This window comes from Clarias gariepinus, chromosome 25 (genome assembly GCF_024256425.1).
Source record: "Clarias gariepinus isolate MV-2021 ecotype Netherlands chromosome 25, CGAR_prim_01v2, whole genome shotgun sequence".
NCBI lineage: Eukaryota > Metazoa > Chordata > Actinopteri > Siluriformes > Clariidae > Clarias > Clarias gariepinus.
In genome coordinates this window covers 23,521,324-23,546,132 of record NC_071124.1, presented here as the reverse complement: position 1 = coordinate 23,546,132, position 24,809 = coordinate 23,521,324, and the positions used below count along the sequence as shown (strand labels likewise).

Genomic DNA, 24,809 nt, shown 5'->3' with positions numbered 1-24,809 from the left:
AAATAGGAGAAAATATTTATTTTGAGTCATTTAAGGAGGTGAGGGCATTATAACAACCCTAATCTCAGTAAAGTGTAAGAGTCACGATGAATCATTTGTACATTTAACCGGAACGAGTCCTGTACCGAATCTGTGACGAATCGAATCATTTTTGTATTTAACTCTGAATCGGATCGCAGGAGTTGTGATTCACCGGAAGTGTTTTTTTTCTGTCAACTCATTTAAAGCTAGCATGCAAACACAATGAAGTAATCATTATATATATCACATAGAAATGGCTGAATAGAATAAAAAAGTTTATGACAATAATTATTATTATTACTCGGTGCTTTTTAGCTAACTATACATTATGGACGAAGAAAACACGTTTAAACAGTGGAAGAAGCAGTGTCTGAACAAGCTGGACTTGAGTAAAAAAGGCAGTATAGATGAGCACATTAGCTCTGTGGTCTGTTTGCTAAACAATTCCGACAGTTATTTCACCACAAGTTCATGTTCTGGAAGAATCATCCTGATTGACGGGGTAAAGTCTGATGATACACTGCAAAAAAAACAGCTAGATTCATTCTCACATGCTTTAATTGGTTATTTAAGGAATCAATCAGTCAGTCAATTAAGAGATGAAGTGTGTGTTGTTGTGTTTGTGGTGTGTTGTGACAGCTGGCAGATTGTGCTGATGTGCAAAAGCAGAACTGTTCCTGGCTCTTCGTCACTCATAACAAGTGTACAAAGGATGATGTGGTAAGATTCTTTTTTGTTAGTTTTATGATATTATATTACTGTCAGGCCCAAAAAAAAGTGATGATTTCAGAAGGGTCAAATTATTGGGCTTCGCCAAGTAAAGAGAACTACTAAGGAGATCTAAAGTTCCTGGAACTGGGTTAGGAACTCAACATATTATCAAAAAGTTGAAGGATGGTGCTGAACTGTCAATTTTGTGGAAAACACACACACACACACACACACACACACAGTGTGATGAGAACTCGCAGGATCAAAGACGTTACTTAAAAATGCATTTTTTCATCTCCTCAGACGGCTGGTTTGCTGAAATCTTCTGGGGACGCCGTCTTTAAGTTTGAGCCCTGCGTTCTTCACGTGCAATGCAAACGGCTAGAGGACGCACAACTCCTGGTAACAGTATAGGAAAAAAATCAATAACAAGCTTGAAGATCTAGTATTAATATAATTAAAACATTTAAGTACAATAAATTATTTTTAAGTTGTATTTTTTTTTTCTCTTCTTAGCATTCTGTGGCTATAAATTCAGGGTTCAGGAACTCGGGAGTGACTGTGGGAAAGAAAGGCAAAATCATTATGGTGAACCTTTTCAACTTTTATAACTACATGCTTAATATTATTTTATATCAGCTATTTAGGCGTTTTGGTTTCTTGGGTTTACACTCAGATCTTTATATCATTTACGTGACTTAATTCCACATTTAAACTGTAAGGGGCGGGGCTTAGGTGGACAGAAAAATGGACACACAGAGGAAATAAAGTTGTTCAAGATGATCTCCTCTATACCTTAAAAGTTTTGCTTATGTTTACACAGTAGATGCGAATTAAACATTTCATTAATGCCTAATTATGGTACAGTGGAAATGTTTTGAAATATTTCTTCACCAGTTATCTGCTAAATTAAACGCAGGCTGTGCGCAGCACCCACTGTCTTGAAGTTCCTCTCAGCCACGAGGGGAAAGTTCTCGTCTCCGAAGAGTATATTGCTTTTCTTGTCGGAGTCGCAAATAATAAAATGGACGAAAACCTAAAGAGGATCGAAAGGTATTACACTATTACACTGTTGTTGCTTTTGCACTCTATGCAGTTTCCTGACATCACCTCCGATCAGAATTCTGCAACACTGATGCACTGTATAACAGGCTTTTGTTTAGAAACTATAGCCTACTGTTAGATATAATGATGTCATGGACATAACATCACATTATAATGAAAAATACTGCAAATGTGAATAAATATGCTTAAGAAAGGTAAAAAAATACTTGAAACACATAACTCTTCATTTGTAAAATGATATTTGTTTGATTAGATTTAGATTAGATGATGGTCTTGTCTGCCTCAGGTTCTATGACTGTCTGAGATCTGCTTTGGAACCCGAGGTGGATAAAAGGTGCATCGAGGACGCAGAGTCTGAAGAGAAAGCTGTGTACAGACGGAGGAGGAAGAGAAGAGAAGAGCGGGATGAAGCAGTATCAGACTTTAGTGTCAGACAGCAGAGCGAAACTGAGCACAGCGACGAGCTGGAGTGTGGACTGAGTTTATTCTTTTAGAGCCGTCACGCTGTGTGGCTGGAATGAGACTCTTCAACCTGAACTGCCTGATTATTATTTTTATAAAAAAAAAGTGAATGTCAGTGTTTTGTACAAAAATGTACAAATAAAAACTATTCTCATAGTATTACTCACCGAAGTGTTTATATACAGTATTAGTACAGCGGTATCTCAGTATACGGATTTAATCCATTCAGGAGGGAAGTTTTTATGATGAAACTTGGTATGGGAAAATGCATTTTGTTATAGGAAATAATGTTAATGCAGCCAGCCCAAAATTTTACCAATATTACCAATTTCCAACACTATAATCATATTTTTGCTCAGAACATTTAGAAAAAACATTTAGTGAAAATATGAAATAAATAGATATTAAACTTTTCTTAGGCTTTATTTCTGATTTCTCTTGGCACTGGCTGCTTCAAAAACCAAATTGAAAGTGGCTCCGTTCTATGAAGCTGACGTGCTTCATAACATTCTTGGGACCCATGGTGCTGTGTCTTCATTAAATGAAAATGCATCCTAATGGCTGCAGGTTCCAACCTGTCAATTTTTCATGAAATTTTGAGCATGATAAGACCTCCACAAAGCCCAAAATGTTAGGAAACAAATTTAAAATCTTTAGGAAAACAAAAGGGTCCTGCGCACCCTATAGTGCTTGGGCCCTAATAAATAATAATAATAATAATAATAATAATAAAACAAAAAACTATTTAAAACTATTTTAAGACGCTGATTTATATAGAACATAAACATAATTTTTCTGTGCGTTCCTCTGGGTAACACTGTCACGGTGACTCTGTAACTATAACCGTTTAAAGTTTACATCTCCTTTCATAAAACATTTGTGCTGAAGAAAAATGACTTCTTGTTCTTACTCCTCCACTCACTCCATGGACCAGGACGGTCTCGCCTTGTACGCGGTGAAGTAAAGGATTCCCACAGCAGCTCCCTGCTTGTAACTCAGAGCAGAAAATTCATACATCAAATCCATACATGACACTATTTACATTCTGGCCCTTTTTATTTATTTATTTATTTATTTATTTATTTATTGATTCCCAACTCCAGTAGATTAAACATGAACTTAAACTGTTTTGGTTTAAACCATTGGTTCCACCTTCAAGGCAAATCATAGCCTTATATTTAATATTGTAATTTATTTTCTGTAAGGAAACATTTATTAAACAATTATGGAGGGAGTCTCCAGTGTTAGAGATAAACCTGAAACGAGGTAAAAGAATGACTGTTTAAAGCTGCTAATGACTTTTTGCCGACACGTGACTATTATGACGTCAGTCACATCCAGTGTTGTGTGATGTTAATTTTAAAGTAACTAATTACATTACAAAATTACTGTCATTAAAAAGTAATCAGTTACATTACAGCATTACCTTCTGATAAAAGTAACTAGTTCGAGTACTTTTTCATTGCAGAAAATAAAAACTCCTTTATAATTCCTCATGCAGGTTGTTTTAGTCAAGACCTTTATAATTACCATCATCACTCAGCGAAGTTTGGCCCATAATCTGTTAACTACTAACAGCAGAAATAACGGGGAGGGGGTGGGGGGAGCAGATTACCTGATGATTCCCTGATTATATTAATTTATAATCTATATTAATGTATACCTACTGTAGCAGATTACCTGATGTTTGTCACACAGATAAAAGAGTAACCGAGCATCCGATAGCTTCTGTTCTGCTGATTATTTTCACATGCAGTATGTCATGGTGGACTTCGTTACTTATTCAAAAGAGAATCAAGTCTGTTAAAATGAATGACGGAGATAAAGATATTAATTTGCATTAGATATTGAAATTTGATTTGTTATTATAACGTGATTACATCAGATGCTGTACGAATATGTGACTTCTCCTGGATTTGGTTGCATTTATTGGCGTGAGCTCATTTAGTGCTTCTGCTGCAAAGACGTGAGATGATGTGGAATATGCTGTGCTTTACGTTTAATGAAATGATGTGGAGGTAATGTTAACTAATACTGACATTTAAAGCTTTCTCATTAATAGCTAACTAACTGTTCCAGGGTTGAATCCCAAATAGCGTAAATGAAAAAGCTATTGTGCTATGTAGGGTGTAGGATTCCTGATCAAGGGCACTACTTGGTGTGTTTTAACCTTGTGTTAGAAGCTTGTTAGCCACGAATAACAACTTGGACGGTTAAGAGACGATTTGAATTGTGAGTTCGGCACTGGCATCCGGTAAGTAACGTTCCTTTTGCCGTACAGAAGTGGGCGGGGCCATGGTGGACAGATGTTGTGACGTCAGACGTAAAAAGGTTTATAAGGTAAGTGAGAACTTTAAATGTACCCATAAATGGATAAAAAGTATGATGGGTTGTTTTTTTTAATAAATAAAAAGGCAAATTACAAAAATTAAACACTTGTCTCCATTTCATCACACCGCACTGTTGTTGATTGTTTTCCTTCAACTGTGTGACACTGAGTGGTTTATTTCCTACGTCCTGTTTTTACGATCCTATAAAAAGCTGCATCTTGAATTACATGTGTTTTATTTTCATAACCATTAATTTAAATAAATGCAGCATTACCATCTTTCTTTTATCTGGAGTGTTCATTCGTTACTGATAACGAGGGTTGCCTGATCTTTAATTAAGCACACACACGTTTTTTTTAAAAATCCGCTTTAATCTCCCATGCGTACACTGCAGCCTGTATCCGTTTCAAATTAAGATGGTGTTTCTTCTAAAGTGAACATGACTGTTTAGAGGGAAGATGCAGGCCACGTTGTCGGTCTCTGCCGCGCGCTCGCTCCTGATGCTGGACTGCGGTTTGGAATCCCATTTCCTCAGGATTGGAGATCATTACTCTTACAGCGTCAGGCCAGCGCTGGCTCATTTGGAGGATGTGGCTCATTAGCAAGTCCATGTGAGGTTAGTGATGAATTGTGTCCCAGAAGTGTACACAGGTTAGGTTTGTGGATTCGATCACGCACAGCTGGCGATGTCTGTGTGCTGTGGTGAAACAGGATTAGCTTGACCATATGTGTGAAATTCAGTCGAAACATGTTTATGTTTTAAAAGCTGGTGCAGAGATGAAGGTTAGGGTTAACTGGAACAACTGGGCTGTACTGGGATTCGAATGCGTAAATAAAAAAATCTAAAGATCAGGATACATAAGCGCAAAAAGAAAAATAACTGTACTAAACTAAACCTGTGCTTTGTATTGGATCCATGGTACACATTTTGTCCATACCACATGACAGATAAATGTGAGCACGTGCTTCACACACTTAAGGGAAAGCGCTATCTGCCCTCTTTCACATACATGAGCTCAAAAATGGCTAGTGTCACTGTAATTGACAGAGCATAGCTGCTGGTTTTATTTTTTTCTTCTGACGTTTATGCAACGAAGTGACCGATCTAAAAGGCATTGGACTAGTAATCGGAAGATCCCACGTTTAAATCTCACCACCACGCACCAGGTTGGGCCCTTGAGCAAGGCACTTAACCCTCAATTGCTCAGATGTATAAAGAGATAGAAATGTAAGTCGCTCTTTATAAAGATGTCTTCCTTAATGTCTTCCCTAATGGCCATTTTTCAGCGTTATACCGTCTCGCTTCAAACAATAATCATTTAAAATGCAATATCAATAATCATCAATAATGAAAATTGGTCTACTAAAATTGGTGTTAGCTTCTAGAAGTTCATCACCTGTAAAAATAGTTTTTTGGTAAAAGCTTAAAAAGCAAAAAATCTGTGTAGGTAACCATGTCGAATTCATGTTGCAATATCTTAACAATTTTGCATTTTGAAATGATACACTTTTTCAGGCATCTATTGATAGATATGCATATATATCTTTCATACTGTATATTTATACCTTGGCCGGAAGGTTCACAGGGCATCTGATTGAAACAGAAGCGGCACATTGGGACCTGGGATCCCATGGGATGCAGGTGAGAGAGTATTACTGTGAACAAAGACCATTAAGATATTAAATTCCACTAATGTGGATTAAAGTAAACAAATGATAGATTCAGTGTTATTTGTTAAAAAACACATGCAGGAACAATAACCACAAAAAAAAAAAAAATCAGTTGAGGTTAAAAACCAGTTTAGTTCCACTACTGCAGTGTGTCTGTATTCCCAAGTGGAAGATGAGTATTAAATACACAAAAATAAAGCAAAGATAAAGCTACCACTTCAGTGACAAAGTTCCAGTTTAGTACACATGAAAGTTTATCTATTAATAGTGAAGGTGCTCGTCCAGATGTAAAACCAGCCATGGCTCCTCTCACTTTTCCTCATCCTTCTACACTTGTGCATGTTGACGGTTTCTCGTGGATATGCGAAAGAGTTAGTTTAAAGGGTAAGTTAGTAAAAAAAAATTTTTTTCCTGCTTTTTGTCCCTTCTCTATTTTTTTTGTATTGGCCAGGCTGATTAGATTTCCCTCCAGTATGACCTCATAAAAGGGAAACCCTCAGCCAGTTTGATGCTCAGCTCTGCTGTTCTCCGGAGGGGCGTGGCTCAGTAGTAGCTCATTTACATAGACACTGAAACAGCATGTTCAAATGAGGAGTTTCAGAAATGAAAAAGTGCAACATCTGAGGGATATTTAGCTGGAGAATGAAGACACACACTTTAAGGGAGCTATGAGATCTGTGTTAACTTGGTAAAGATATAATAATACATTAAACCTTTAAGTCTCACCCTTGTTTGCTCATTAGTTATCTAAATCTACATCCAGCCGCTTTGTGACGATGTCTAATATTAAAGGTGCAACATAAATGAAGTAAAACTCATACGAGTTGACGTTTGAGTTGTAATGTGTTCAGTAATTCACCAGTAGAGGGGGTTAATGCACTTTCACTCAGAACAAATCTCCAAGGCTTTAAGGGTTTTAAAGGGGGAATTTGAGAATAAGTTAAATAAACAATTTCTCAAAGCGTGTTAATGTTAATGATGATGAAATTATCTGCAGGTGATTTTGTCAAAAGCTGGAGCTCTGGTTGTTTTTTTTTTTTTTTTGTCTTAGGAGGACGTGACTTACCTGGGGTATGATCAGGATGAACTAAAACACTGATGATGTTAAACAATGAATATTTTATATGCAACTTCAAATGTATTACTGAATACAAGTTTTGGGCTCATCATTGTTTTGTAGGAAGCAGCACAAATGTCCACAACATTAATCTCTACATCAAACACCTGCCACAAGTTTTGACTTGTGGTTTGTACAATGCTAAACCTGTAGCTATAAGGGTTCTCATAACATTCTTCTTTGATTTCTTAGGATCAAGAATAAAAGTTTAACTTTTATTCCTCAATAAATAGGTGTTGAAAAAATTTTAACATGCTGAAAAATCGAAACATTGGGTTTTATTCCAAAAATTCTTTCTTTACAAACCAGTGATAACAGCTGTGAATTAAAGCAGCATTTTGATTTATGACTGTCGTTCATCTGATCTCCCTCATGAATCATATTTGAAAAATGTGCATTTTATGTTAAACCCTGCAAAAAAAATTATGTGTAAAGAATACACAAGACTGTGTTGTGAATAATGAAAAAATGTAAAAATAACCGAATCATTTAAATAATGCCTGTAAATATAAACAAAATATGATAAATGCAATTTAGTTTAAAAACTGTCTGATAATTTAACAAGGAAAGGATTAATTCTTTAAAAATGATTTAAATAACAACTTAACTAGAAAAAAAATTCTGAAAAATTAGTCAACTGATAAAATAAACAAATGAACGATAAATCGATAAAAATTAATCAAGACTAACAAATTAACACGAAAAATTATAAAAAATAAAATAATTGTTATTATTAAGTGAAAATAAATAATGAATCAGGTGATAAATGAATAAGTGAAGAATTACTTTAGAAAAATTCATCGTGATAAAATGAACAAGTGAAAGAGGAATCAATAGAAAATGAAACAAGTGAAAATTAATCAAATGATAAATAAATTAACAAATAAAAATTAATCATGTTTTGTAAAAACTAATTATAATCATAATAAACATAATGAAGAAAATGTAAAGAATCACATAAAAAACTAATTGTGTCAGAATCTTCTAAGTGGAAATTATTGATTTGTGTCAAAAGTCAAATAAAAAAAGGCTAGTGTAAATAATTACAGAAGAAAGTAAATTTATTAGGTAAAAATAAAATTGTGTACATAAAAAATATGAAACTGATGACAATGTGCCACATATAAAAAGCTGACTTTGTTTAAAAAAAAGTGCAAAACATTACACGTCACGTCTACATGTCTAAATGTGAAGTTCATGTGATTTGATTTGTTTATCGTCTAATATTTAATGTCATGTTCAGAAACTTCAGTTGGACTTTGATGAAAGTGAAAGAAAATCAGGTCCTCTGAGCGCTGAGTGTGTGTTCGTAGCTCACCTTTAGAGGATTTGGAGGAGAAAAAAAACAAGAACCGTACAAAAAAAAAAAACTCACCCTGGCTCTGATGATCGTCTTAAAACAACAGCAATTAGCCACCTGATGGACTGAGGAGTGATTAGAAAGGTGGTTGAGTTATTATTGCGTATTAAGGAGCTGAAGAGGGAGCGGAGGGCTGGTGATTGGCAGGCTGAAGGAGCTGAAGGAGCTTTAATAGGAGTGAGGAGATGGAGGAGGAGGAGGAGGAGGAGGAGGGGAGTCGCTGCAATCAGCACTGAATTGGGAGCTTTTTTTTGTGTGGTGTGTGTGATTGTCAAGTGGGCCATTTCTGCGCTCTGATTAGGAGCCTTTTCCCCCCACTGGAAGCTGATTTTTTGCGGCCTCTCCGTCCTCCGTGCTCAATGCAATCAGCTGCCCTCTTACTGTCACTCCATCCCGGCTGATTTCTGTCCCCTCCCCTGCTCCAAAAGAAATACTAAATCCCTTTCTCTGACTCATTAAAAAAAAAAAAAACTCCTGAAGAAGGTCACCTTGTGGCTGATGAGCATCTGGAGTAGCTCTTGTTTTATTTCTATTAACGCAATATTGACCACCAGACTTAATGGGACACCGTTTAGGAAAACTCACAATACTGATGTTTAGTTTTTATCCAGTTGCAGAGACCAAATCAGTGATAAAAATATATATTTTCTCCTATTTTCCAAGGATAAGGTTTCAGTACTAGTTTGAATAGTGATAAATGTCATTTAAAGTGCATGCTACAGTTGGGGGCGGAGCTACAGGCTATGCCCGGGGTGGCGAAGTGTTTCCTTTGGGCATAATATAGAAACGAGTAAGCAAAAACTTGTCAAACTTTTATACTTACATTAACATTTACAATTATGAGGTAGTTCATTAGCTACCATTTAATGTATATTTAACGTTTTTCTAGCTATGGCTTTTTTGTAGGTTGCTAGCTGTGTGTTGTTTTATATCTGACAAAGATCTTTCTGAAATGCTCAGATCCTATACTGGTACTGTTGGAGGTGGAACACTATATTAAGTCTACGCACTAGAATAAATTAGTAATTTTGTGCCACCCCAGATGGCCACCCCAACAGTTATTGGGTTTAACTTGGCCACCCCACGCTACTTTAAGCACTCAATATTTTTTTTATGACTACAATATTTGATTTAAGCAAGTTAGAGACATCCTTATTTATCGTTTGAACAATATGTGAAAACTTGCAATGCATATAGTGAGGCTTATTGCTTATGTGTATCAGAATATACAAAACACACACACACACACACACACACACACACACACACACACACACAGCGAAAATAGAATGAAATAAATACAATAAAAATGCAACCCGTCATTATAGCAGGTGCTCCCTAATACGTTGCTCGGGCGATATTTGTAAAAACGTAACAGCCTCAGGACCTGTTGAATGCCTCATTACCACGAATGTTAACAAACACATGCAACAAGATTGCTGGTTTAAAAAAGAGACCACACTCAGGCATGCGGCTGGGAGACGCAGTTAAACTAATAGCTTTAATTGCTAGCCGGAGCGACGCAGCCGCTCGACATTGTCGGTTAATAATGGACGACTAAAAGGTTAGCCGAAAGGTCAAAGGGGTCAATCTGAAATCAGTTCAGCTGATTTAGGAGACGTGCAGGTTGTTAGACACGGTGTCACATCCGATTCTTTGGTGCAGCATTAATTCCCAGATAATGGAACTTAGTAAAGGGATTTTTGTCACAGGACTACGATAATGACCGAGGCAAGGAATAAATGATTATTATAGGATCAACAACTGGGTGGCGTGATGAGTCCTGATTCTTTTCCTGTTATATTCTTCTTAAACCACAGTGATATTGCTTACAAATATTTATTTTTTAAAGATCAATAATTTTTATCCATTTGGAACTACAAGTAATGTTATGGAATGTCTGAGAATTAATTTGTAGCACTTTGAGATTTGCTTCAAATATAAAGTGCATTATAAATAAAATGTATTATTATTATTATTATTATTATGAGAAACAAATTTACCTCCTGTTATCACTTAAGTTATAAACGCATGATGCATGACAAAGCATCTTGTCATGTCGTGTTCCCTGGAAAATCGTTCCTCTATAATTAAAAGATCTTCTGATATTTGATTCATGGTACAACTCATTTTTTTTGCTTATTTTAAGGCTGTCAATATTAATGCGTTTACACGTGTGATTAATCTAGAAAATGTATCTAGAAATCTATTTTTTAACACAAATTAATCATATGACCCAGTTTGACCCTAAGGGCCTCCCATAATCGAAGCGCAGTTACCCGGCTGTATGGGATAACAGCACGTTTAACGCGGATAATAAGATGACTGAGGAAAAATCACGAGTTTCATTTGAAAAAGCTTCTAGATTGAAGTTTGAATAAAACAGGTGAATCCAGGAGGATCCAGGTTCGAGCCCCGCTGTTGGTGGCTTGCCGGTCGTTTGGAAGATTTTAAGAATTAGAATTATAAAACTGCCTAATTTTTCCTCTAAGCAGTTTGTCATGCATTTTGTTATGGCAATATTGCATGTTTATAATACAAGTAAATCTGAATATTTTAAAATTCGTGAGTAATCGTGATTAAACACAACTGTGATTAACTAGATAAAAAATTCAAAAAAATTGAAAGCACTGGTTATTTTACAAGTGAATTTTACCTTATTTTATTTTTATTATTATAATTTTTTTGGATTAGTGTCAGATTAGATAACAAGCCTGCCTACAATGAACTTAACTTCTAGGATCATACTAACTAATCAAAAGCATTAATTCATAAATTAAAGGGAAGAAATGCATGGGGACACATTCATAAGAAGGAGGGGCGCACAAACTTTTGTATTTGCTCAGACAAATTAAGGTGGCCAGATTTTATTCAAGCTAGGCAACCTCCACTCTGTGCCACCCCTTTGGCCACGCCCCTCAGCCTCAACACTACCACCAACTGCATTCCTGAAATCTCCATCATGCTGAATCTCTGACACTATAACGTTGAGATTCAGCAGATCTGATCCGATCTCACCGCTGGTGGCTTTTATTCATTCACTCGCCGGCTCTTTTTAACTTCCACCCTCTGTGCAGGAGGCACTGTGTCATGTCTCAAGCAGGATGTGTATGTCTCATTCCTACCTGATGGCTGTGACGTTCAGAAATGGCCTACATAAGTGGTCACTGGTGGTCTGTTCCAGGTCTGGATGTACAGTATGTCGGGCGCACAGCAGTTTACAATTAGCGGCGTGTGGAGGGGACGAAACAGAAAGATTAATTTGACTTCCTTTCCGAGGCGCTCGATTACTTGTTCAAAGAGCCTCTGCTTGCGCAAGATCCCTGACTGTACTTGGACCGAAAGCAAAAATAAACAGTTGGCATTCTGGGTACTGTATCATTATCACAACAAAGGTTTGGGGCGGGAGCTCCTGAAACGCGAAGCCTGGAACATCTGGAGCTTGTTAATCAAGCCGGCCAATGATGGATGCGGTTTATTAGGTTCAGCGACAGATACACTTCAGGGCCTGAAGCTAGCATGGATGCAGGTTTAAAAACGTTTCAATAAAACGTCTTATCAAGGAACTCTCGGACAGCTGATTATTTACACTTAAGATGAGCCAATAGTTTAAAGACGATGTGTCTCGTCGCTACACGTGACGCTGAACATCTGGCTCTGGGGTTTAGTTCATGTTATTAGGCTCAGAGATACACAATATTATCACACACATAGTAACTTTACATTCACAGTATATTCGTAATTGTTGATTTTAGTAAGTTGTTTATTTAACGAGTGGAAGGAGTCTCCAGTGTCAGTGCTTTGTAACAGTCAGAGGCAAAGCTGTAACTTTGTATACATATTTTTGAACATGTTGTTTTAACAAATTTTAAAAAGTTCTAATAATTGGTATACAAGGTCCTTCTCAAAAAATACTAGCATACTGTGATAAAGTTCATTATTTTCTGTAATGTACTGATAAACATTAGACTTTCATATATTTCTTTCATGAATTCATTACACACAACTGAAGTAGTTCAAGCCTTTTAATTATTTTAATATTGATGATTTTGGCATACAGCTCATGAAAACCCAAAATTCTCATCTCAAAAAATTAGCATATCATGAAAAGGTTCTCTAAACGAGCTATTAACCTAATCATCTGAATCAACTAATTAACTCTAAACACCTGCAAAAGATTCCTGAGGCTTTTAAAAACTCCCAGCCTGGTTCATTACTCAAAACCGCAATCATGGGTAAGACTGCCGACCTGACTGCTGTCCAGAAGGCCACCATTGACACCCTCAAGCAAGAGGGTAAGACACAGAAAGACATTTCTGAACGAATAGGCTGTTCCCAGAGTGCTGTATCAAGGCACCTCAGTGGAAAGTCTGTGGGAAGGAAAAAGTGTGGCAGAAAACGCTGCACAACGAGAAGAGGTGACCGGACCCTGAGGAAGATTGTGGAGAAGGACCGATTCCAGACCTTGGGGGACCTGCGGAAGCAGTGGACTGAGTCTGGAGTAGAAACATCCAGAGCCACTGTGTACAGGCGTGTGCAGGAAATGGGCTACAGGTGCTGCATTCAACAGGTCAAGCCACTTTTGAACCAGAAACAGCGGCAGAAGCGCCTGACCTGGGCTACAGAGAAGCAGCACTGGACTGTTGCTCAGTGGTCCAAAGTACTTTTTTCGGGTGAAAGCAAATTTTGCATGTCATTCGGAAATCAAGGTGCCAGAGTCTGGAGGAAGACTGGGGAGAGGGAAATACCAAAATGCCTAAAGTCCAGTGTCAGGTACCCACAGTCAGTAATGGTCTGCGGTGCCATGTCAGCTGCTGGTGTTGGTCCACTGTGTTTTATCAAGGGCAGGGTCAATGCAGCTAGCTATCAGGATATTTTGGAGCACTTCATGCTTCCATCTGCTGAAAAGCTTTATGGAGATGAAGATTTCATTTTTCAGCACGACCTGGCACCTGCTCACAGTGCCAAAACCACTGGTAAATGGTTTACTGACCATGGTATTACTGTGCTTAATTGGCCTGCCAACTCTCCTGACCTGAACCCCATAGAGAATCTGTGGGATATTGTGAAGAGAAAGTTAAGAGACGCAAGACCCAACACTTTGGATGAGCTTAAGGCCGCTATCGAAGCATCCTGGGCCTCCATAACACCTCAGCAGTGCCACAGGCTGATTGCCTCCATGCCACGTCGCATTGAAGCAGTCATTTCTGCAAAAGGATTCCCGACCAAGTATTGAGTGCATAACTGAACATAATTATTTGAAGGTTGACTTTTTTTGTATTAAAAACACTTTTATTGGTCGGATGAAATATGCTAATTTTTTGAGATAGGAATTTTGGGTTTTCATGAGATGTATTCCAAAATCATCAATATTAAAACAATTAAAAGGCTTGAACTACTTCAGTTGTGTGTAATGAATCTGAAATATATGAAAGTCTAATGTTTATCAGTACATTTCAGAAAATAATGACCTTTATCACAATATGCTAATTTCTTGAGAAGGACCTTCTGTCACTGAAAAATAATCAAGCAACTTTACTGTTTACATCATCCCTTTGTACATTCTTTTTCTATAGCAGCACAGATACAGTGTGTCTTATGTTCACAATGCTATGTTGGACTTTCAATTTAAATACAGGTTGAAAAATCATAGCGTGCAAAAGTTTTAAGATTAAATTAAAGGAATTAGCCTAATTTTATTTACAGTGTTTGGTTTCACAAATAAATAATAAAATAATGTAAATTTTAAACAATGACGTGTGTTGCATCGGGAAAACGTTTCATTATAACTTATTAGTATATCCACACTAAAGTCATCTTGTGCTTGTTACACTTAACCTTTCACGTCCATGATAAGATTAGAATTTTTCCTTCTCACACTATTGACTTGTTTTTTTCCGATTTCAGATCAGTCGATCTCGATGTAAGCGATCCTCCCTTCTCACTCAGACAGTAAACCCTTCCCTCGCCCTGACTCTGTTTTATTTTGTGCCCTATACCTGCGGGGTCACCCGGGGTCACGCCCTGCTCGGCCCCGCTGACGGCTGGCACGTTGCTCTAATTTGCCCGATCCCCTATAATTTCCTTCTGCCCTCTGAAGTGGTTGAGGGGTTGAAGGAGGGAGCGAGAGGCTGAATGACCCTTCCCTGTTTGCCCTCACTCGACTTCATGCACCGCCCACCCAAACCCCCCCCCCCCATCCCCCCTCCCGCCCAGAAAGGAAATAATTACGTAGGAAGTAAAGAGGGCAAAATGAAACGAAAAAAAGTGGTAGGGTGGACGGGAGGCGGGGGTCTCTTCTGACCCGACCTGACTGACATCGGCGAGAGGGATTACGGAAAAGCATCCTGAAGAGGTCAGGAGCAAAGACGGACATCTGTTGATCATTAGTGAACTTATACATCTGTATATACGGTATATGATCCGTGTTGTGACATCGCAAGGTAAACTGATTTTCCTGCGGACTCATTAAAGTATAAACGTTGTGTACAAGGTGTATAATTTTCACATCATTGTGTTTACATATTTAGTAAAAAAACACACAAAGTGGGATCAAATCAGAGCGTCTGATATTTAAGCAAATATAATTTCAATATTTCTAAGTCGCTGTAGTGTAGGAAAATAATTAGAAAATAATCATTTTCTAGTGGCACAATTAACTCTCCTGAATCAAACCATCCTGTGACTGATTATTTTCCTTTACTGGCATGACACAAAGTGTTTTACATCAAATACCCTAACTGTTTTTTCGAAGAATTATAGTATATCATTTTAAGTCACAAATCTGTTTTTAAGAAAGATCAGATTTAAGCATCACCTGAAGGATGATAAGTAAAAGTAAAGTAAATTTATTTGAACAATTCCCTGCTTTATAAGCAAGTCTAGAAAATATTACTCAATCTATAAGACAAACATTGTATTACGGTTGTTTTCTTAATACTGTATGTCTTTTTTTTGTTTCAATGCAAAAAATTACATCACAGCAAGTTTCTTGAATCCAGCCAAACCTATCTATAATTTCTTTAAAAAAGACATCGTAATAATATTGGACTAGAAATAAGTTTAATTTATAGTTTTTTTTTGTTTTTGGCTGGATTCAAGAACATTTCAACTGTTGAATTGCAATTTTTATCTTCAATTTATTATTTTATTAAAAGATTTCATTCAACCAAATAAAAGATTATTGAGCCTATTTCTAGACAAAGCTAGAAAGCTAGAAGCTTTTTAAGCTTACTGCTTTAAATTTCTGCCTATTCTGCCTATAATTTTGAAAAAAAAAAAGCAGCCAGAAATAGTATTTATAATTCCATATTCAGTATATTTAATCTTGTAATCTAGATACAGTTGAATAGATTCAAGATATGTTAACTTAGTAAGATATCACTTTTCTGTTGTAAGCTAAGCAAAAAATTTTTAAAACTCACCATTTTCTTGTTTCTTGTTAAAAATCCTTTTTTGCAGCAGGCACACGTGACGGCGTTCTGTGAAACAAAAGCATCATGAACCAATCAAGTGCAATTAGAACAGAGCCCGAGACTTGCCAGGGTGCCGTACTGTATGCACAAACAACCACCGCCTTCCACAGCTCATAAATTGCTAATGTACTTTTAATGTATTCATCGTAAGGGCTCTGATTTCGTTGTGTGTTGTAAAAAAAAAACTCTGATTAGTTGAGGTCTGATCTGTCTATCAAAGAGAAATATGAGGAGAAAAAAAGGTTTTAAAATATGCTGATTAGTTCCCCTTTGGAATCATTTAACCTCTAAAATATCACAATTTGCTTCTGGCATGAATTATATAAAATTAACTTCTTTGATTTTATGAAACCTTTTTTCTTTTCCCTTTACAACTTTATTGGATAACTGCTGATTCTTAAAAATCATGCTTCGAGAACTATTGGTTAACTATTGCGAGAGCATGCTTCACTATTATGAAAATGTTATTTTTAAATGATTTTATATCTATGATTATTTATTTGTAATATATTTTAGTATGTTACACTTTATGAACTGTATGTGACATTATATCATATGTATGAGTTATTGTCATAACTAATTTTAATTTGCATGCTAACGAAAAAACAGTATATGACGGTGGTATATATGGTTATATATCAAATCGAGCAAGTGAATGTCTCCTATACTCAAAAAAACAGCTTGTGAGTTTTGAGATGCTTTTCTGCTTACCATGGTTAAAAAGAGGGCTCATTTGAGTCACTGTAGCACCGTAGTGGACAGTCAGTCTGCCTGTTCTCCTTTGACCTCCCACATCAACAAGGTGTTTCCATCTCTCGCTGGACTTTTATGCTTTTCGGTATTTTTTTTTAGTTGATAAAAACAAACCTGGAATAGGTTCATGAATGTTGTTCTAATAGTTTAATGCATTTGGCTAAATCTTTACCACTGTGGCTATCAATGTCCGTCAATCAAGCAAAAGAAAAAGGAAACAGACAAACAAAAATCGTACTCATGCATTTTGGAGCGTGCTACAGAGATATGTATACAGTTTCTCATCTTTGAAAGTAATACTACGGTCAAGTCAAACTGGAACTTGTGATGGAATTTCTGGTGAACGTAGGTGTAAAAGTGTTCGACAGAAGACATCAAGCACAATACAGTGATAAGACTCATGGCTGCAGCAAAACATGCAAACGAATGTGTACGAATACGAACATTCACCAACACTTGCATATTACAGGAGTTCCTGGGAGGCCAGTGTTTTAGCAAGCAGTCCGATCATGAGAAAACTTTCATGAGGCTACTGAGAAAACTTTCTACCTTGATGGTATCCAAGCACTAGTGAAACTAGTGTAGCAGGGGATTGTATAGAGAAAGTAAGGTGTGGGGGAGGGGGGAGTTTAAGGGGAAATTTATATATATATATATATATATATATATATATATATATATATATATATATACACACACACACACATAGTAAATATATACACAGTGAAGTAGCTAATAAAGTGCTAGACTGCCGTAAGTGGAAACAGACAGTGTTTTGTTACCATATTAGCTAATGCTAATGTTTGCTATGTATGTTTAAATTAGATATTCTTAAAAAAATAAAGAAAAAAAAGAAACAAAGATGAATATAAAGACTGACCCTTGATGTATGATATCAGAAATGGAACAAGTCTCCTTTCTTCGCAGATGTTTTTATTTAAATTGATGTACTGTTAATCATTGGAACAATGATAAAAAAATTGAATTAGTGTTTGTCTTATTACCAAATTTTAGCATTTTATTAATATTTCTGAGGGAAACTGAGGGAGGTGTGTGCACATTGTAATCTCATTTATGGTCATTATGTCTTAAGGTTTTCTGTGTGAGACTTGCTAGCAAGCTAAACAGCTAAATAGCTAACCATGTTTAGTCATCGCCTGTGTGCCAAGCTAACTTTGAGTCAGTCTGGATGTGTCAGGCGTATCTCAGGTAAGCGTGACTGTACTGTACTGTACATAGCTTACTACAACAAGTAACTGTTAAGCTTATGGAGATCTTGTAATAATCTGCTTGTGGGAAAACAAAAGGCTAGCATGAATTCACGCTTAAAAATATTAGCATGCTCGACTCCAGGGTAAAGGTTGTCAATGCTGGCAGTAAACTGATATTCAAAAATGAGTAATTCAGACAGGGAGATAAAAAGCTAAAATGCCAACACTATTGTGCCTTTTAGGAGGCTAAGAATCTTTCACTATCCTACCCTTTTCTATGTACTGTTATGTCAGTCCTCAATTTGTAAAGATCTAATCTGAGAAAAATTAGACATCTTAGATGGAGCATTTTTTAAAAGGTGTAGCAACTGTTCTCTTGATGCTATTAAAACTTTTAAATAATGAATGTGTCTCAGCACAAACACACTTTTCATTTAAATGTACCGCGCAGTCTCTTTAAAAGGTATTAGTGGTACTTCTAGATTTTTTACCTCTGGCTGCTGTGGGTCTGCTCCTACCAGCACGCCTGCCCCTATACATATAAAGCGAAAACATTGTTACAGTGGCCATGTTGTTGCACCGTGGGCCAGTTCCTTGTTGTTGGACATTTTGGTGGCACTGCAACACAGGAGCTGCATCAAAGGTCCCGGCGCGTAGTGCCATGTTTTCAGATGGGGCTGTCGATAAACGCCATTCATGTTCATTGGGTGGAACGAGCCTCGGCGAGATCTAGGCACGCTAGGCCCCTTTTAGACGGCAGCGAGACTAAACGCTGAGGAAAAATCCTTCATGTTGCTGCAGGCCTTTCAAAAACAGCCCACAGCTCGCACATTACACCACCCTTCTCCACTGGGGTGGTGGTGCGTGTGCCAGCAGTGTGCTCGTGTACAAGGTTGAGCTGTGACTGTGGGTTTGGGCTGAAATGTATGAAGTTAAGAGTAATGCTTGAGAAGGACATATGTTATATTAGAATATGACTATCCTTATATTTCCTTAAATTCTTAGTGCTAAATGTGCAATTTTTTAGCTTTCCACTTTTCCTTAAACTACGCCAATGTATCCTATTGAACCATGGATCTCAGACATGTTGACTTTAGGAAATTTCACAATATCTGAAAGATTCTTTTCTCAAGTACGTGTGCATATTTCATAAAAAAAAATTCACAATGATTTGACTTTATGTTAAAGACACGGCATTATGGTGTGAAACTTCACATTTGTATTATTTTATTGCTTTTTTCTTTTAGCATCTAAATTTAAACTAAATCAAAGAGGGCCGGAAAATGATAGGAAATAAAAACATTAGATCTGAACATTAAAGGTGCAGTAGGTGATTAAAAAAAAAATCCCATAAATGTAAGAAAAATCTAGGAAATCTTTAGAAAATGGTAAAAAAAAAAAAAAAAAACCTGAAGTAATGAGATTGGGAAAAGTGTATTATTTAGCTTAGAAAACCCATAAAAATTGTGTTTGTTATGTCCTGTCCATCTTTTTTTCTGCAAGACATGTCCTTATTATTATGTCCACATTACTATGTGTCAATCTCAAATGATCCAGAAAAGAAATATTAAACATCCAGACAATTCATAACGCCTTGTCAAAAAAAAAAAAAGGACCAAGGAAAACAATTATTTCACCAATGAATTAAAATTACTGTGAAATGTGTTCAGTCTTGGAAAGAATTAGCGCATGTAAACATAATCTGTTTGAATGACCGGCAGTGCATAACCAATTACTTACACACTCATGTAAACCACCTTTGCAGAAATGTGTATAATGTTAGCTAACCGTTAGCTAACAAAGTGATGCCTTGGCTATTAGTTACCATTTAGCAGTAAAAGTCAGCTGAAAAACTCATGAGAACTCATTACACAGACAGCGAAGGCACTGTACACAATAATAATCAAAGTAACAGAAACAAGTGACTGAATGAAACTATTTTTCTACTGGAAGGTAGTAAAAAGATGACCCCCCCCCCCCCCCCTTATTTCTTCATATTCAATTAAAGATACAATTTAATAATTAGCTGTTTATGTAACAGCCTCAGGAGCGACCTCATTTCCCCTCTCTCTCTGTCTGTTCCAAACACTCAGCATTCAGCATCACCAGTATTCTAATCACCAGCCTGATCATCTGTCATCATCTGCACCTGTTTCTTACTGGTTCATGCCTTAAGTGTGATGTTTTTTTATGATCGAATGATTCACAGGTCACAGTGTGGCTTACCAACAAAAACATTCCTCTGAGACTGCTCAGGTACAGGGACTGGACTGAAAATGAGAGCCAAAAAAAAGTCCTTCAGGAAGGCTGGAGACCTGTTCCTTAAAACACAATGAAGTCTGGCTCGTTGGAAGCAAAATATGAAGAAATAAGGGGGGCCCAGGACTTTTGCACAGTACTGTATATGCACATAGCTTTTAAAACTATATACAGTACAGTACGTATACAACTTATCAGAATTTTCCATTGTGAAAGCTTTCCAGAGAATGAAACACACATACAGAATCTGCTCATTGTAATAGCATGTTACGTACAGCGCTGTAAAAAATTTTGTATTTTTCTGTATTTCCAGATTTTCTTATAATATCTTTAATTTATTTTTTATTTTTTATAAAACACTGCATTGTTACTACTATTTTTAAGGACCTGAACATATAATTATGGTGGCTGTTTTTTTTTTTTTTTTTTACACAATATGTAAAAAGTCTATTAATATTCCACAGATCTAAGTGCCAAAAACAGTAGCATCCATGTAAAAAAAAGAAGAAAAAAAACACAGTGCCAACGACTTAAAAGAAAACTCTTGTCTCATCTTTCATACCCGGGTCTGTCCTCGCTGGTGTGGCTACGGACGAGTGTTGATGGGTTCAAAATTTCAAAGGCAGTTGTGTTATTTCAGGACAGGAGAGACAAAGACAGACAAACACATTAAAACTGAAGAAAAGTGCTTTGCGATATCCGTCACTGTCTTCACCTCAATCTGGGGTTTGTTTCCAATACAGTAGCGTGACTGTAAATGTTTTTCCTTCCAGTTTGAGACACCGAGAGCAACTCGGAGGCTTTGAAGTAAAGATCATGACCTCAGACTGCACTTTAACGCCTTTTAGGTCTTCCAGTTGTTTCTTCAGAAAAAAGAAATGTTTTCATGTTTTTCTTTTTATCCTGTTTTACATTATGCCCGGTTTGTGCTGCGCTACAGTCACGCCTCGAGGCACGCAATAGGCGGAAACAGGTCAAAAACAGGTGCAGAGTGATGGACTATTTTTAGGATGCTAAATGGCCTAAACAAACCTAAATAATAGAGCTAGCTTCCCGGGTTCCTCACACATTTCGCTCCGGCCTCTGTGGACACAAAAGACAAAAGGGACGGCTAATGGAAGGTGGGGGGAAGAAGGACAATGTCAAAGACTCAGAAGTGTTTGTGTTGGTCAGCCTTCTTCTGTCAGAGTGAAACCCTGAATCTGTGATTAATGCTGCAGACTTTATAATCAATGTTCATAATAATAATAATAATAATAATAATAATAATATAGCGTTAAAGGGTATGGTGAAGTTATGCTGTAAGGAGATCTGACGGAAGGAGTCTCCGGTAACAGTGAATGCTTGGTAACAGTCACACACCTTCCAGATAGGGGAGTTTCAAAGTCTTTGTTGTTTATTTGTAGAGAAGAAAGATGCCTGTGAAGGAATGATGTTTAAAGCTGCTATAATGTAAGTAAGAAAAGGAACAAACAGATAAAACTTTAGCTCAGGCTCTGATACATGTAAAGCTATAACCTTTCAGGACAGAAGAGATTACGCTTTGTCTGTTTCTTGGTATTTTATCTTATCAACTATTAAGAAAGGGAATAAAGAGAGTTTGGTAAGAAACTTATTCATAAATGTAGACATATGTTAATTAAGCAATGTCACATGAGAGGGAGGGAGTGCTGTACTGCCGGATATACAGTAGCATGCGACAATGCAGTCAAAAGCAAGAGGGTGCAACCCAAACACTAAAGATATCACAGCCGTGCTGATATCCAGCACAACAGCATGACCCCGAGTGTGATTATTTTGAGATGCATTTACATTTAGGCATTTTGGCAGACGCTCTTATCCAGAGCGACTTACTTTTTTTTATCTCATTATACACCTGAGCAGTTGAGGGTTAAGGGGCTTGCTCAAGGGCCCAACAGTGGCAACTTGGTGGTTGTGGGGTTTGAACCTGGAATCTTCCGAACCGTAGTCCAGTGCCTTAACCACTGAGCTACCCCTGATCCCATTTATATATATATATATAACAGTTCCACAAACACTGTTTATTATCAATAGATTATAATTCATTTTTAACTAACTAATCGTGGCTGGCAGAGGTAGTGAGCGAGAGCTAGTGTAATTAACAGGGGTGAAAGTAGTTTTAAATTCTTACCTGTGCTATGTTGCCAAAAGGTGAGGAGAATAAACCATGGAGGAGATTTACTTCATATTTCCACTTTAGAATGTCAGTTCTGAATCCCATGTAAGTAAGAACAGGAGTAAACTGATAAACTTTTAGCTAAAAAAAATGTAAGTATTCTCTTTTAAAGAATAAAAAACTTTGAGATGTACAATAATTGTAACCCCCTGGCAGTGAAACATCACTTTGAGATTGTCCAGATAGGCAAGGAATTGACCCCAAGTATGTAAAAAATTCTAATTTTTTTTCTTCTCACGTGTACCTTAATTTTTCCATCTGGATCATAGACACCATTTCCAAAATCCACCTTAGAAAAAAAACATGGAGGAGAGTGAGAATTCCAATGTGTTAAAATTAGTGTCTCGGCGGAGTTCATATCGTAAGGCTTTAGGTAGATGCAGCTTGGATTCTAAACAGCCAAAGATTAATAAAAAAATAAAAAAAAATGTCTAACCAATATCCTGCTAGTGTATGATGATGCCAGAAAGTGTGAGACAAGGCACCTTCTTGACATTTTTCATTCATCACATTGCACATTTAAACTGAATCAAATGGTGTTTACTATTAATAGAACAAGAGCGTAGTTTATACAGATTTTAGATACATTAGATTACAAAAGGTCACACTGAAAAACTGAGACATTCTGATTTTGTGCAGAAATGGTGCTTTATCACTTAGCTCTTAATAAAGTTTATTATGTAAAGGTTTGGGTACCCTGCTGTCATTCATTTTATTGCATATCATCGGTTTGCACATCCTCACGTGCCAAGTTCAAAGTGTCCAAGCCAAAATTAGACACGAGTTGTAAGGAGCAATCAATTGATTCTGTATGCAGCAAAAAGAAGAAAAGAAAGAACAAAAAAAAAAGCGGGTGGTTACAGTTCATTTGTTGCTGTTGTGTTGATTTTCCTTTTCCTTTTTGTTTTTATTGCTTGATCAAAATACAGTTTAATCAGCCAGACCAGAGATATAAGGATTTCCTTAGAAGAAGAAAAAAAAACAGCCATGCCATCAAAGCAAACTGTAATCACAGAAAATCATTCTTCCAGTCTGGTAAAGTTTCAACGTAAAAAATGGAAAAAGTATAAAAATAAATAAATAAATAAATAAATAAAAAGATGTGATGTGAAAGAAAGTCATGTGTGTTTTTTATGGGTGTCAGAATGTGAGCGTAATAGAGGATCGATGTGAGCAGCGAGCCCCTCTCTCCCCTCTCTAATCACCTGCACTGATTGTCAATTTAAAGCTATTATTTGTTTGATGAGGCCCCCTGACATGACTCTTCGTTCCAGGACAATCAGACGGCCGGATGGCAGGGCCACCCCGGTGAAGGAGCTCGTGTCTGATTGGGTCGGCTGGGAGACTAACGGACCCCATGCTGAGTGAGGCGCGGCCGGACCTGTTCGCCGGATTCCGAGATGACAACAAGAGCAAATCAGAGCCACAAAACTCCTGAATCTCTCTCTCTCTCTCTCTCTCTCTCTTTCTCTCTCTCTCGCGGCCGCGCAGGTCATGCTGTGATTGTGAAGGTTAACCTGCTCTGTGCTCTCTGCTCTCTCAGGTGATGATTATACAGTGTAACGCTCAGCCCACAGGATATACAATAAGCCTGCTACTGTAGGAAATGCTAGGCTATTATGTGATTTAGCATGCTAATATTAAACGGTGGTATTATCCTTTTTTTTTTCTAGTAGCATAACAGGTGAGCTTGCATGTAATTGAGCTGTGAAGGACACTCTGAGTGTACTCTTAACCCGCATAAATTACTGGAATGTGATGTCGAGTGGAACCGATTACAGGCATTTTGCAGGACGTTTCAGTGCAAAGTGGCATTTTTGTTAAAAAAAAAAAAAAGTACATGAAATCTCAATGGTGCACGGACACCACGCGCAATCTCTTTGTGTTTTTAATAATATGCATTTTTATTATTTTAAATTATAATATGTAGCCAAAAGGTGAGGAGAATAATCCATGGAGGTGCTGACAGTACTGAACCTAAGTTTCCGCTTCATGTTTCCACTTATTCTACTTTAGAACATCAGCTTCGTTGACTTCTGGGTCCCAAAATTGAAGTATTAGCAAATAGCATTAATGGAAATCTAGTGTGCTACTGTATGTAGGGTGGACAATTCATTGTTACGCACACCAAGTAGTGCCCTTGATTATGGATTAGAGAGGGATTTGGGATTCGGCTT

The 24,809-nt window shown here is 37.0% G+C and overlaps 1 protein-coding gene across 1 annotated transcript; it reads left to right on the top strand.

Moving 5' to 3' along the window:
* Positions 1 to 183: 183 nt before the first annotated feature.
* tyw3 (tRNA-yW synthesizing protein 3 homolog (S. cerevisiae)) lies at positions 184 to 2,418 on the top strand. Its single transcript, XM_053486856.1, has 6 exons — positions 184 to 523; positions 661 to 741; positions 1,036 to 1,134; positions 1,249 to 1,320; positions 1,652 to 1,785; positions 2,084 to 2,418. The coding sequence occupies exons 1-6, from the start codon at positions 350 to 352 to the stop codon at positions 2,289 to 2,291; spliced, it is 768 nt and encodes a 255-aa protein (XP_053342831.1). The 5' UTR covers positions 184 to 349; the 3' UTR covers positions 2,292 to 2,418.
* Positions 2,419 to 24,809: the final 22,391 nt, after the last annotated feature.